Source organism: Cryptotermes secundus, unplaced genomic scaffold, assembly GCF_002891405.2.
Source record: "Cryptotermes secundus unplaced genomic scaffold, Csec_1.0 scaffold709, whole genome shotgun sequence".
NCBI classification, from domain to species: Eukaryota; Metazoa; Arthropoda; class Insecta; order Blattodea; family Kalotermitidae; genus Cryptotermes; species Cryptotermes secundus.
Window position 1 is genome coordinate 615,640 of NW_019738358.1, and position 16,319 is coordinate 631,958.

Here is a 16,319-nt window from a genome sequence, read left to right on the forward strand (position 1 = left end):
AAAAGCAAATTAAAGTTGATTACATTAAAATATTGAACTTCTGTTTTTTTCCACTTTATCCTCTCATCATTAGTGGTGGATCATATACATTCTTTATGAAACGTGTGTAATTAGTGTTTCCGTGCCGGAATTCTTTCCTTGAAGTTCCCGGGAAATCTGTATGTTTTTCCGAATCCCGAGAAAAATCAGACGAGAAATCGGGAGAAGGTAGTATAATTCTCCTGCGAGAATTAACTCTTTGAAGGGCGGTGGATAGCAGGAAGCCCTGCCGCGCGGAGTCCGAGGTTAAGGTGCACATCTCCTGGAGCCGGGACAGGAGGACTTAACAGAGAAGCGCTGTCTTGCTTGTAACTTGTGGCATTTTCCTACAATTTTTAAATGATTTTCATTCGGCATTTATCTTAATGTTCCATTCTTTTAATGTTTTTTGTTATCAAATGTCTATATCAGAGACGATTTTTACACGCTACTAAATTATATAATCTTGTCAAAATATATTTGTTCATAACAATAAACCATGCATTTAGTATTATATTTTTTACAGAAAGCCTCTGAAACTTCTAGCATAATTGTATCATAGAAAAATGATCCGCTCTCTATTATTGTGGTCACTCATTAATATTTAAAACACGTAAATACAATGTTATGAAAAATACGAAGTAACTCTTTATTTCGGGAATCCCAGAGAATTCCCCGGAATTCTGAGTTCTCATTGCCGAATCCCGAAGATTAATATCTATTCTGAGTTTAAAAACATTATGTGTAATTAATGATCGGTGGTCGGAAAATGAACTAAGGCACGTATGCAAATAATATTGTTTTTCTAAACCATCTTGAATTCTACGTCACACTTTTAGTGGGTAGCCTTACGGAAGAAAAGTTCCCTGCGTTAAACGAGACCTCCAGTGTAGTGATTTTGGCTGCTATCGTATGTTCGAAATAAAATGTGATAACTTTCTAATTGTGACGTAATAAAACGCGTCACTCTTTGATGATGATGCAACCTCAAAGATGCCTTAGACACAATATACGCATGCATGACTGCATGAATCAGTAAACAATTACTTGGAGTGACACAGGATCATGTTTATGACTGCATCTGACGATCCGAGTGTCCTGTTTCATTTAACATTATGTCCTGCTGTTCATTGTGTTTGTACGAACATCTTAACACATGGCTGTACAGCAATTTCCTGAAGCCATAATTTGCTCTACATAGTGCTATTGTGTTCACACAGCTGTAAGAGAAATAAATATAACAAACAAGAATGTCTACATATGCATAATTAATATTAGCCAATTTTAGAACAAAACCACAAAGTCTTTCTAGTAGCATCCACACAAACAATGGAACATGCGTCACCCAGAACATCTTCGATAGCTGGGTGACTGTTTTCGAATTGATGATCTTTTCCTCTTCCGGAGGAACGGAATTCTTTTCAGAATAAATTTTGAATCTGTTCATTGCTGTAGGAAGTATCAATCCGTATAACACGATGTATACGGACGGTGTAAAAAGATAACCAATTTTTGGATGGTCATTAAACGTGTATGTCAAAGTGGCAACACTGAAAGCCCACACCCATACACTGAGGATACACACAACACGTTGCCACATCGTGGACTGAGACAGACAGAAAACTGGTCTGTATAAAGGATGGAATATTTCGATATGATACTGAGCCCTAAGGATCAACAGTGACATCCCACTGACTGAAATCAGTGCACTTTGAACGGATGTAAAGATACCATTATCTGAAAATTCTTCATGTGGTAAAATAGACGAATAATACAAGTGAATGTAATTAAATGGTATGTATATGATAAGGATCAAAATCCCGGTCACTGCAATGTTGATTACCATCACGTCACTTTGCATAATAGTATCCTTGTGCTTCGCAAATATGATCAATACTGCACAGTTTAAAATCAGACCTGTTACAATAAAGATAGCCCTGATTATTGGTTCTATATAATATCCACATATTAGGTACGCTGTCATGAGAAAGTTATATTGTGATAGAGACGAGAATTGTTCCTCGTATCTAACAATATCTTGAGACGAAAAACAGCTACAAAATCTTCTTTGAGCACAAATTATTGTAGATCTCATATCTTGATCCATATTTTCGATTACTTCTATCAGTGTCGTGTAATACGATTGTTGATCTTTTAGAATTTCTCTAAACTGATCGTAGTAATTTTGGACAGTGTTCAGATTATGTGAATGAGAATATCTCGATATCTTATGAATGAACCCACGTAAGAAATATTCATTTTCTCTGACTGTGGTGCTCAGTACGTACGGCGCAATTGCTTTTGTCTTGTCACTGAATTCGTCTAGGCATTTCTTCACAGACTCATCTCTGGATTTGAAACCGCCATGTTTGTTGGTTACGTCCCATAAAATTAATGCTAACTTGTCATTGTTAACAAGTTCCTTCCACGATATGTTAATTGTTTCGTTCCCCGGTTCAATTTCAGCAGCTTCTCTTCGAAAACGTTCTGCACTGTCTTTCCTTGTGTTACTTAATGCAGACGTATGATCTGTGCTAATAGAATTTTGTGAGACTCTGTTTCCATATTTCGGAGTGTTGCTGTAGTTGCTATAAGGATTGTCCTGTCCTTGCTGTTCGTCACCCGTCTGGTTATGAAGTAGAAATTCAGGAGAGTCTGGCTTCTTGTGGTCTCTGAAGTCGGCTGCTGATTTGGCGCTAACGTCAGGGCTGTCGCTGTGAGTTGCGAATTCAGAAGGGATCGCTCCTCCAGACTGAGCTGTTGCCAAGCGTATCTGTGAACGAATGCAGCAAGGTGTTTAATAGCAGCTAATATATTTCTGATGCAATTTTAAATGTTAATTAGAATACAGATCTGTATGAGTGTGAAACGTGGTCTCTGACATTAAATGAGGAACATAGACTGAGGATGTTGAGAATATTTGGACCGAAGAGAGATGAAGTGACAGGAGATTGGAGAAAACTGCATAATGAGGAGCTTCGTAACTTGTACTCTTCTCCAAGTATAATTACAATGATCAAGTCAAGGGGGATTAGTTGGGCAGGGCATGTAGCACGAATGAGGGTGAAGAGAAATGCATATAGGATATTGGTGGGAAAGCCAGAAGGGAAGAGACCTATGGGAAGACCAAGGCGTAGGTGGGTGGACAATATTAAAATGGATCTTAGAGAGATAGAATGGGTTGGTATGGAGTGGATTGATCTAGCTCAGGATGGGGACCAGTGGAGGGCTCTTATGGACACGGTAATGAACCTTCGGGTTCCGTAAAATGCTGTGAAGTTCTTGAGTACTTGCACAATTGGCGGCTTCTCAAGAAGGGCTCAGCTCCATGAGTGAGTGAGTGATTAGAATACAGAATACCACAAGCCACAGGGCAGGAAATATTTATGTTTGTAGTTTGTTAAAAATTAACCATATCGTAAATTAAATTAAACTTGAAACTTAAAATATATCGTGACACGACGCCTGAAAGCCGGAATAGTGGAGCCACAGTGGATGTCTATTGTTGGCCAACGGCTCGCCAAACACACGTTCCCGCTGCAAGGAATAGAACAGAATAATCAGTTGCTGGGCAACGATTCGGTAAGCATGTTTCGTGGCAATGGAAAAAACAGAATAACACGAACTGTTCGAGATGGTGATTTATATTTGGGTCGCTTGGAAGTTAGTTCAGTTCAGAGGTGAGCCGTCGTTCGGCATTCGTCAGAGAGTTCAAGGACGCATTTGTGAGACAGTTGTCGCTCAAGGCAATCGCAGTGCAAGTGAAGACACTCGTAGTCCAGTAAGGAATTGAGCGAGTCTTACGTAGTCATTGATTGTGAGCTCTTATAGTCTATTGTAATTGTAGTAGAAATGTCAACAAATCCAATCATCCAATCCAGAACCCCTTAATATTAATAACGAAAAGCCCTCATTCATGACAATATGTTCTGTATTTTATCATACGTAAAAAGCGTTTTGTAGGATAGCATTTGGCATAATATAGAAAGTTTGATTTGAGTTTCATGTAAAATAGACCTGTAGGTTTACATGCAAATCATACTCATCACTGTGTAAATTTCTACATCCCCTGTTCATTATTATTATTATTATATTATTATTAATTTCTCTTGATTCGTTTGGAGCTTAGGGCATCCTTGAAGCCCTTTATTTCCATTTTAGTTTCTTAATATTATAGACAGTTGGTAGGACTCCTTGGATGGGGATCAGCCCCACGCAAGGCCATTATCTACACAGGACAGGACAATGCGATCACAGAATAAACTCAGATATCCATGCCTTGAGTGGAATTCGAACACACGATCCCAGCGTTTGTGTGGGAGAAGACAGTTCATGCCTCAGACTCCGCCGCGGACACAGTGATCGGTCCGTTTAAATTTAGATAAATTAATTAATTAATGATTTTGTTTTTTATTTGTTTGTGTTGTTCGTTATTCTTGTTGACCTTGTCATTGGCCCCTGACTGTTGAATTCAACACGGAAGTGAATAGAGAATAACAAGTATTATTATTAATATCCAGCAGAGGTTTGCGACCCTCTGTTTTAATCGTTTGTATCCTCAAGTCTATTACAGTCATTCTCTGGAGGAGTTACAGTTGCACACTTTTCGTACTGGGAGACATCGCTTCGATGCTCTCGTTCTTACTCAAGTTTACTTTGGTTTGAAATTCTGCCCTTCTGTTCTGTAATTTGTTGGTCTCCGAGTTCCTGCTCGGTATATCTTGTCCCTCTGCTAGATGTCAGCAGCTGCTAATATTTCCAGGGATGTTGACGTATTCGGAGCCTGGAACTTTCCCCTCAATCGTTTTTATAATATGGATTCTATAATATTGTTATTATTTGCATGAATATAAAAAACAATTAAACTTAATTATTGTTATTATTATCCTCTCTAAATATCTATACATTCATTTTACAATTAAATATTTATAGGCTGCGCCATAGCTCAGGCAGTTAGTCGCTGGCTTCCCACCGCGGCGGCCCAGGTTCGATCCCAGGTCTGGTCAAGTGGAATTTGTGGTGGACAAAGTGGCGCTAGGGCGGGTTTTCTCCGAGTACTTCNGTAGTGTTTATCCATATTGTAATTACTTGTATCTACCCTGTGCTCTGTCTGTAATTGGCCTTGCGGCTGTTTACTCGGCACATAAATAATAAAGAATTGAATTTGTTGTTGTTAACGACATCGAGTTGAGTCCTTCTTGAGAAGTCGATGTTATTATTATTATTATTATTATGACTAAGTACCTCTGTGTGCCTGAGTCCTTTTTGAGGATCTCCAAAGTTGCCTAGCCAGACAAGAAATTCCCAATATTTTATGGAACCCGAAGGTTCCCTTCTGTGTTCACAAGAGCCCGCCACTGGTCCCTACCCCAAACCAGATGATCCCAGTCAACAATTTCCCATCGCATTTCTTTAAGATCCATTTTAGCATTATCCTTCTATCTACGCCTTGGTCTCCCTAGTGGTTTTTTCCTTATGCTTTAATATCGAAACTTTTGATGGACATTTCGTCTTTTCCATGCATGCCACATGCCATGCCCATCTCATACTGCTTGATTTTTTCATGTTAATAATGTTCGGTGAGGAGTACAAATTACAAAAGTCGTCTCCTCTTAGTTCATCCATCTATGGCCTTGTTTAATCCACGTAAAATTTGAGATTCTCAGCTGTGGTTATGAAGAGTTCTAGCTGCTGGGATATATCGCCGTGTAGTCCGTTCCTTTGCTTCCAGCCTGCTTCATACTGGTTTCTTGCTTGACTTGCTCTTTAACCCTGAAAATGGAAGCGACGTGTAACTCCGAAACGTCTATTTATTTTCAACAGAACGCACAGCGTTTTATCCCAGAAGACAGAGCTCTTCACTCCCAGTCCACGGTATTACCTTAATGGATGAGATCAAGTTGCATGCTCATGTAACTGCAATGGATCACATGACACAGCCAAAATCATTTGTTCCTAAAATTCTTTTGAATGTTGTCCATATCGTAAAGGATGTGAGTCTCGATAGTAACCATTGGGCTTTAAATGGTTAACGAAAAGCAAACTATTCTGCACTGAAATATCGACCCAATGTTCCTTTATACGAGGAATAGTAGTTAGTTATTGGAGAGGGTGGGTTTCACCGTACACTTAGACCAGTATTGGTCCATTGTGCTTCCCTCTATGATATTCTACCAGTCTCTATACCCTACCGATATTGGTGCGTGCCATCAGTCCCGACCGAGCCAGCGAGTTCGGCCTCTACTGGTTTGGCGGTATCTATAATGCTTCCCCCATCTATCAGAGGCGTTAGAGACTACTGGTGGGCGGGAAATGTCGTTGAATTTGGCTCAGTGACCTCCTTTGGAGATATGAGGTTGTTTTACGTGCTGTAAAGCTACGACACGGGACACACGGCTTAAAGTCCCTCCCGGAGGACTTGTTCCCTGTATTTTTCCGCCCTTAAAAATTCCACGACCTCCGTCGGGTTTGAACTCGCGTACCACGAGTCATGAGGTGGGAACGTTACCTCTAGACTACGGAGGCCGCTACGAGGAATAGTAACTACATAAATAACAACAGCAATACTACGTTCATTGTGCACTTACCAGCAGACAGAAGACAACGGCATGCGTCATTGTAGCGTATTCAGAAGACATGGTCTTTTCAAACAGATGTCCAGCCGCTCATTGTTAACACGAGACGACACTGCTTCCGGCAATACGCACGCAAACTGTCTCACTGATAGTTCTCAGATATTTAGGGCAGATCGTATATGTACCATTACGTCACATGAGTTCACGACTTATTACCACAATCAGTGACCTTTGTGAGCAAGACGTAAACAACTTACATAAAAAGACGCGATGAAACTTGACAGCACGGAAAGCAATGAAAACAAATGACTGGTAGGGTAAAGCCGAATACACACTTTCGTATTCCGCCGTAATGTAACAAATCTATACGGCGTTACTGCATTAGTGGCACTTGGTTGGTTCACGTCGCGGTGGATACACAACACTGTCGGTTTTCCAGCGAGCATCACAGGACCGTCCGTTACACGTTTGGAGCAGGTGTCCGTGATTCTGCGCGCTCTCGCCAGGTGGAAACTGTTCCTCATTAGGGCCAGGTTATTTCTCCACTCTTTTCTTCATACTTACGTACTTACTCATGGAGCTAAGTCCTCGAGGAGAAGCCTAATGTGCAGCTTCTCAAGAATTTCCCAGCATTTTATGGACTCGCAACGTTCATTACCGTGCTCGCAAGAGTCCTCCATTGAGCCAGATCAATCCAATCCATACCAAAAGGAACTCCTTGATTTTAGTCCGCAAGCGAACTATACCGACCAAGCGACCTCCGCTTGTCTGCGAAGTTTAGTGCCAACTTTTGCGGATAGATGGTGGTCGCATGGTCAGCGCAACGAATCCCCACGGCCGTTAATTTCGGTTTTCTACACCGGAGCCGCTATTTCCTTGAAATAGCTCATCAATTATCATCACGAGTCTCAGTGGACTCCGTTCCAGACCCACTACTTGGTAGCGCCGGGAATCGAACCGAGACCTCTGGATCTGTAGCCAGGAACGCTGACCACTAGACCACAGAGGCGGTCATCCAATCAATACCATCCCATCCAATCTCTCTAAGGTCGATTTTAATATCGTCCACCCACCTACGTCTTGGTTTTCCCACTGGTCTCCTTCCTTCTGGCTTTCTCACCGATATCCTATATGCATTCCTCTTCTCCCCATTCATGCTACATGCCCTGCCCACCTCATCCTCCTTGGCTTGATCATTCTAATTATACTTGCAGAAGAGTACAAGTTATGAAGCTCCTCATTATGCAGTTTTCTCCAACCTCCTTTCACTTCATCCCTCTTCATTCCAAATATTCTCCTCAACAGCCTGTTCTCAAACACCCTCAGTCTATCTTCATACTCCCTTATTTTGCGAATCGTAATATCTAGTGGGCCGATCACAGTGGCTGCGCGGTCTAAGGCATCAAATGCCTTTGCTCGCTGGAACACTGGGATCGCGGGCTCGAATCCCATTCGAGGCATGGATGTCTGTTTGCATTTATTCTGTGTCTGTGTTAGGTAGCGGCCTTGCGACAGGCTAATCCCCGGTCAAAGGAGTCCTCACTGACTGTCTGTAAGATTAAGAAACTGAAGTGACAAGAGCGTTGCATTGATGCCCTGTGCTCCAAGTGGGGTTCAGTCCGTCACGTGCAAAAGCTCTCAACAAGAATTGAAATTTATCTTTCTTTAATTCCCATTTTAATATTATCCTGTCATCTATGGTTCAGTTTCTTATGGAATCTTCCCTTCAGTGAAATTCGAAATTTTCGCAGCGGTGGCAACGAATATTATTGTCGTACGTGATGTAACGCCGTGTAGTCTAGTAGATTGATGTCAAACTTTCCAAGGGCGAGGGAGGGCTGAAGTATCAGGTCCTGAGTGGATCTATACGGGTTCTATTTCTGTTCGTTTGCTCAGGAATCCGGTGGCACAGACCCCTCCCTCGGTCCCTATATCAGTACCACTTTGTCAGCTCTTAGTTTTCGTCTCTGCCCTGAAAATGGAAGAAGCATGTTACTTCGATACATCGGTTAACTATTTACCAGACTGCATGGGTTCTCATTCCAGAAGTCGGTCATCTTTCCATGAGGCTTGCATGCCTCTTACAGAAGTGTACTTAATGTGTGTACATTTTGATTTGTTTTCAGGTAAGTTCGAAATGCTGTGCGTGCATGCACGTCTGGCTGGCTGTCTGTCTGTCGCACTTCCGGATTCGTTGTTCACCTCTTCATATACGAATATCATTGAACGTGAGTACTTGGTTCGAACTGAGAATACAATTGTAAGAATACCCTTCCGTATTTACACACCCACACACACAAAAGTAATGTAACGATGGGACAAACGCTCGGGAAATACTCACTTTCGGCCTATTCTTCATTCCCTTCTCCGCCTGTGTCCGTCTCCTCCGGGACTTCATTTCTTTCTCCACCTGTGTCCGTCTCCTCCGGGACTTCATTCCCTTCTCCACCTGTGTCCGTCTGCTCCGGGACTTCATTTCCTTCTCCACCTGTGTCCGTCTCCTCCGGACTTCATTTCCTTCTCCACCTGTGTCCGTCTCCTCCGGGACTTCATTTTTTTCTCCACCTGTGTCCGTCTCTTCCGGGACTTCATTTCCTTCCCCACCTGTGTCCTTCTCCTCCGGGGCTTCATTTCCTTCTCCACCTATGTCCGTCTCCTCCGGGGCTTCAGTTCCTTCTCCACCTGTGTCCGTCTCCTCCGGGACTTCATTTCCTTCTCCACCTATGTCCGTCTCCTCCGGGGCTTCATTTCCTTCTCCACCTGTGTCCGTCTCCTCCGGGACTTCATTTCCTTCTCCACCTGTGTCCGTCTCCTCCGGGACTTCATTTCCTTCTCCACCTGTGTCCGTCTCCTCCGGGACTTCATTTCCTTCTCCACCTGTGTCCGTCTCCTCTGGGACTTCATTTCCTTCTCCACCTGTATCCGTCTCCTCCGGGACTTCATTTCCTTCTACACCCTCCTCTTGTTCTTTATTTTCTCCACCGCTTCTTTCCCTTATTCTCTTGAATTACATTTTCTTCTCCCCACTTCTCTTTATGTTCTCATTTTGTACCTCATTTCCTCCTCTCATTCTCCTACACTTTCCCTCCTTTTCCTCTTTTCATTGGTGTGCTGGACCGGGGGAGGTGGCGCCGACCTCCCGCAAGCCTTGCATATTCACACACGGCACGTCTCCCTGATGAAGCTACGTGCTGTACCGTGCCCGAGGGCAGTAATTACAACATTTCGCCCACAGCGTCTCTAGAGTTCGGAATGACATTCCGGTTGGATTTTCAGATATGAGCCGAATGCGTAATTTCAGACCTGTAGACACTAAACTCCCATCCCTTTATTCCTTTGTTACCATCTGTTGCCATGATGGCGTCAAGGTCGCTTGCCATCGTAATGACCCAGTTCTGTCAACAAGCCAAGCGCCTGGAAAGCTGTCTCCCGTGCCACACGTGACCTGTCACAGCATTAGGTGTGGCTTCCAATAAAAGGTGCAGTTCTTTCGTTATTGCCGAGAAGGCTCCGAGTGCAATTTTGGGATACGGTCATTGGAATCTTTGTTTGTTCCTCTGTCCGTGCACATTTACAGATGTAGACGGCATAGATGTGTCTGTGCTTAATTACGCACTGGGAGAAGTTTATGCCGCAATTGCTTTACCCCTCGACGAGAGCCAGGATAGGATTGGATAGGAAGCTGAAAGGGCCGCAAAGCCGCCTGGACGGCCGAGAATCGAACAAGGATTCCTGTATCCTAATCTCTATGCCGGACTTAAAGAAATCCAGCCTTCATTCTCTTTAATCATTTAAAACACGGTTTAGGTACGAGTATATGTACCAAGTGTTTTGACATTGAAGGTACACAAAATTTTGCCTACGCAGTGCATTTATGTGGTCCGTATTATTTTCACAATAAACAATGATAATTTCTCTAAATACCATTAACCGAATGGTCTTTGTAACGGTGACGCATTGTGCTTCCTGTGAGGTACGAACTGTATGTTATATATTTTATAGATTAATTGCATGTTGCAGTGGTTAACAAGGCAGAATTTATTCATTTCATCTTACTAACATATTAGATGTGAAGGGAGGTAACCACAGAGACACGAGTAACTAGGTAACATTATTCGAGCCCCCCTCATCCTTTCCTCCTCCTCCCCTTCCTCCTCCTCCTCCCCTTCCTCCTTTCTTCTTCTTCTTCTTCTTCTTCTTCTTCTTCTTCTTCTACTTCTAGGCCGCTATCTTCACAGGCCAAAGCAAACAGAATAAAGGCAGAGCGATATCCATGCCTCCAGTGACACTGGAACTCACGATCCCAATGTTCGAGCGGTAGAAGACATTTCATTCCTAGATAACGCGGCCGCTGTGGTATAGACAGTGTCACGTAACTTCGAACTAGGCCCCGCATTCCTAGTCAAATCCCGCGCATAGCCTGTGGTGGGAGGAGTTTCTTAACACTCGTTCTTCCACTGGCCGCCTGTCACTTCTCACACTCTCCACCCCTTTGTCGGAAATTTTTCTTCTGCGCATTCAAGGTTACTCTTGGCCTTGTTCGAAGTTCATTCTGTCATTCATTATTGGAGGGGGTGGGTTTCCCCATGCACCGCTACCAGTTGTTGATCTATTGTACGTCCCCCTTTGATATTCTACCAGTCGCCATACCCTTCCGGTACTGGTGCTAGCTATCAGCCCCGTTCAGCCAGAGAGTTCGGCCCCTCTACTGGCAGTGGTACCCGATACTTCCCCATCTACTGGAGGCATTGGAAACTGCTTGGGCGAAAACTTTTTACCTACTTGTTCCCTGAATTTTTCCACCCTTAAAAATTCCACGACCTCCTCCGGGTTTGAACCCGCGTACCTTGAGTTATGAGATGGGAACGTTAACCCTAGACTACGGAGGTCGCTTAGCTTGTTCGAAGTTACGTGACACTTGCTATATTATTCGCATCTTCTGGTTGACAAACAACCAGCGGAAGCTATTCGCGTTGGCACTAGTGACTGATGCCTCACGGCAGTTGTACTGACAATTGCAGTTAGACTGTATGCAGTTCCCGCTCTCCTACTTAAAAGAGATGAGAGGATTTTATTGCTGATGACATTCTGACATGCAAATGGAAATGCTCTGAAGTTGGCTCTCGTCTGAGAGGTGACACCGTATATATTATACATTTTGTAGGAACGTGCTGACTTCCAAATTGCTGCTGGCCCTCGCCAGCATATTGATTCTTGGTTCCGAGTCCAACAGGAATCATGATCATATTTTACTCCCTGACGACTCTTGTAGTTTTCAGATCCTTTACCCTCTTTTAATCTTACTCCTGCCTCAGCAGCCTCCGTAGTCTAGAGGTAACGTTCCCACCTCATGACTCATAGTACGCGGGTTCAAACCCGGCGGAGGTCGTGGAATTTTTACGGGCGGAAAAATTCAGGGAACAAGTCCTCCGGGAGGGACTTTAAGCCGTGGGTCCCGTGTCGTAGCTTTACGGCACGTAAAAGAACCTCATATCTCCAAAGGAGGTCACTGAGCCAAATTCAAGGACATTTCCCGCCCAACAATAGTCTCTAACGCCTCTGATAGATGGGGGAAGCATTATAGATACCGCCAAGCCAGTAGAGGCCGAACTCGCTGGCTCGGTCAGGACTGATGGTAAGCATCATATCGGTAGGGTATAGAGACTGGTAGAATATCATAGAGGGAAGCACAGTAGATCAAACTGGTCGCGGTGCATGGGGAAACCCACCCTCTCTAAATAACTAACTAACTACTCCTGCCTCTTTCTTCCTCAGTCACCTCTCCGACTCATTTGTGCATTCAGGATATGTATACGGAATGCAGTTGCTACTGTAGAGACACCAGTGTGTGTTACTATGGACAAGGCTTACCCTGGTATCAATAATTACCGTACAAACTAAGTACCATAATCAACACGACATTGTTATAATTATAAATCAGATTTCAACTCTTGGGTAGCTTGCAGGTTCGTATAGACCCCTAGAGGGACATTACAATTAGCCAGATCAGAGCATTATCGTGAGAATTATGTGTTTGCATTCCCACTCATGAGAAATGTCACACCTGCGTTTCAAAATTCGTGCAAGTCTGTGAATAATCGGCTCTTAGGGAGCCAAGTAAATAAACTGTTTCAAACAAAAATAGTGATAATTCCACGGGGCATCCCATCATTTACAATACAAGCTTTCGTACACACAATCCAGGATGTAAAGAGGCCGACTTTCAACACCATCTCCCACAAATAATGCTCACAAATAATTTAAACAGTCTTATTTGTGTAGAATACGAAATTTCACATATCAACATCAAAATATTATCACGTGTATATGTATGTGTGTGTAACTATAGATGGGGTATGCATTTTATAAGTGGATGTATTGACAAATTTTACATACCACTCAAAACTACAAGTAATTACAGTGGTCTTCACACTTTGCAGTTCACCACAGCACCCCTTAAGCCTTTTCCAGCCTGCTGTGTCTTAACCATCCGTTCCCTAGGAACGGCTTCTAACAGTGGAGATTATTCAGCTTCCAGCTCTAAGGTCTTTTCTTCACCCCCACTCGTTCAGAACTGCCTGCCAGCTCTCCTCCTGTTCTCTGCTGCAACTGAGAATTGCCAACTGCCAACTCTTCTCTATTGTTCTGCCTAGAGACAGTCAGTACCTTGGAATTAAAACACAGATGCATGAATTGAAATATGCTGTTTAGCAGAAGACAAATAAGTTTCACCACCTCTCGCTAGCTCTGTTGACTTGAAGGCCGTAAATTCAATCGCCTATTTGCTTCTGTTGCAAGTGGTATATTGCCCTCAGTATTTATTGAACTTGCGGTGGGTGGAGTGAAGTAAAATAGAAATTACAAAGAGGAGCAGTCGTATAAAATATGAGGTTTTCATGTCGATATCTGGTCATCTGAACTGTGACATTTTGTAGTCGCTTCGGCTGCATGACTTAACATTAAGCTTAATCTTCTTCTGTTGGACCTTGGCCGCTATTTCAGGTTCTTAATCCTATACACAGACGGAGGATGAGCCCGTCGCAAGGCCGCTACCTACACACAGAAACATCCATGCATAGAGTGGGATTCGAATCCACGATCCCAGCGTTCGAATGAACGAAGACAGTTCATGCCTTAGACCACGCAGCCATTTTGATGGGCACAGTAACCTTAATAACTTTCAAAATTCGTGAATCGATATGGGCTGGAGAGCTAGGGTTCTATTCCTGGTAGGGGCAAGAGAGTTATGTCTTCTTCACAGCGTCTACACCAGCTCTAGGACTCACAGATCCTCCTGTCTAACGGTACCGACTTAATCTCCGGGTGTAGAGCGGCATGGGCCGTGAAGCTGGCCGCTACTCTTCAGAGGCCAAGAATGGTGGAGCTACACCTTCACTCCCCCATACAACTTCATAGCGTGATGTGTAGTTGGTTAAGGCACGATGCTAGAAGCCGGAAGGTCGTGGGTACGATTCCCGATGTCATTGGATTTTGCAGTTGACCTAATCCTTTCAGCCGTACTATGGAAGTTGGGTCGACTCAGCCTCTAACAGAAATGAGTACAAGGAATGCTCCTGGTTGGTAAAAGGCTGCCAACTCTTAAGTGTGACAACCTCACGGACATCTGTCAGCCGATTGTCTAGAAAATGTGGGAGCCTCGACGTCTCACAAACGTATGGGCTTCCACGGCCTGTTATAGGGATAGCTTTGTTCTAAAATGAAACATACCTGGATACAGAAGAAATCCGTTGCCATAGTGACCGCTGTTGTCTGTTGGTCTGTCCGTCCGAATCGCGGATATCAAAACAATAGACGCTAATCGATATTAATTACAGTCGGTGTGGACAACTTGTTACTGGAGTCCACTCCAACCCACCACCAGTTAACTCCCAGTCATCAACATTGACAACACATGGGGGTCAAGTGAACTGTCAGACGGACGGGAACAAGGCGAGATATACGGGTGATTCAGTTATATGATAATATTAATAATGTGATCTATTTATGGACATTTTGTTATGTTGACAGTGTTTCATAAGCCTAATGGAGAACGTCATAACTTGTACTCTTCGCAAAGTATAATTAAAATTATCAAATCAAGGAGGATGAGGTCGGTTGTGCATGTAGCGCGAATTAGGGAGAAGAGGAATGCATATGGAATTTTAATGGGAAAGCCTGAAGGAAAGGAATGACTAGGAAGACCAAGACGTAAGCGGGTGGATAATATTAAAATGAATGTTGGAGAGATACGATAAAATGCTGTGGACTGAATTGATCTGGCTCAGGTTAGGGACCAGTGGAGGGCTCTTGTGAACACGGCAATGAACCTTCGGATTCTCGAAATGTTGGGAATTTCTTAAGTAGCTGCACAACTGACGGCTTCACAAGAAGGGCGAAGCTCCACGAAGTTAGTTAGTTAGTAACTGATAGCAGGATATTCCATGTAAGTGTTAACTTCTTGAATCACTCGTACTATGCAGCAGAATACCTTAGAGAGGCATGCAGCTTACGGTGGAGACATTAAACACTTGCGCACGTTAATATAGACGGATCTTACATAGATGTATAACTTAATGCAAACAGATCTTTAAGATGTTTTGTAGGTTATGTATTGGTAAACGTAAAGCCACTCCTGTAGGCCGTGGAGACCTATAGGGGTTTTGAGATGTCGAGTCTCCTACACTTTCTGGACAACCGGCTCACAAATGGCGGTGAGGTTGTCAGCCTTACGCTCCAGCCACACTCTATCCCCAGGAAAATTCCTGGTACTCATTTCTGTCAGGCTGAGTCGACCCCAGAATCATAATGCGTCTAGAAGGGTTAGGTAAATTGAAAAATCCATTGACCTCATCGGGAAGTGAACCAGCGACCTTCCGGCTTGTAGCATAGTGCCTCAACCAACTACGCTAGGTTGAGATCTTAAAAACGCACGTAAATTTAATTTGTGCAATATCAATTAGAAAGTAGGGAGTAGAATTTGCGACCGTGCGTTATACTCGTATTTCCATTTCACGGCGATGGATGCAAAGCCCATTGTTTTGTCCAAATACCTCCCCACAACCGAGCCCCGTTCATTTCATTTTGATTATTATGGCCTGTTAGAAGACGGCCCCAAATGTTGCGTCGGTTACTAAAATGAGTTACTTTTTGGGGTGATATTTGGAAGGGGAGACGTTGGCATCACTAGGGGGAAGTACAGACGCGTGTAGTCACTGATTGGTTCTAAGCTTGACGCTAATGACAATCCCCACATCTTCTGTGGGCAGTGAAACTAAACAGAATAAAATAGTAAAGGTAAAGTTGTTCTGCCGGCCGGTCACGGTAGCCGAGCGGTCTAAGCCATGTACTGTCTTCGCTCGCTCAGAAGCCGGGATCGTGGGTTCGGATCTGTTTCCTGTGAGGTACGAACTGAATTCTTATATATTATTCTTATACACTGCCGGTCACGGTAGCCGAGCGGTCTAAGGCATGCACTGTCTTCGCTCGCTTGGAAACCGGGATCGTGGGTTCGGATCTGTTTCCTGTGAGGTACGAACTGAATTCTTATATATTATTCTTATACACTGCCGGTCACGGTAGCCGAGCGGTCTAAGGCATGCACTGTCTTCGCTCGCTCGGAAGCCGGGATCGTGGGTTGACTGCGCTAGCCCCCTATCTAGTGTGTACCGGGGGCTCTTTTCCCGGGGATAGAGCAGCCGGGACGTGAAGTTGATCACTCACCTCCAT

The 16,319-nt window shown here is 43.7% G+C and overlaps 2 protein-coding genes across 3 annotated transcripts in view; one reads left to right on the forward strand and one right to left on the reverse strand.

The window, feature by feature from the left end:
* Window positions 1–16,319, forward strand: part of LOC111870895 (transient receptor potential-gamma protein) — a 417,090-nt gene that overhangs the window by 71,287 nt on the left and 329,484 nt on the right. The gene's annotated exons all lie outside the window — the stretch shown is intronic.
* LOC111870893 lies at window positions 600–6,741 on the reverse strand. Its single transcript, XM_023863515.2, has 2 exons — window positions 6,606–6,741; window positions 600–2,791 (listed from the first exon to the last, which is right to left on the reverse strand). The coding sequence occupies exons 1-2, from the start codon at window positions 6,654–6,656 to the stop codon at window positions 1,088–1,090; spliced, it is 1,755 nt and encodes a 584-aa protein (XP_023719283.1). The 5' UTR covers window positions 6,657–6,741; the 3' UTR covers window positions 600–1,087.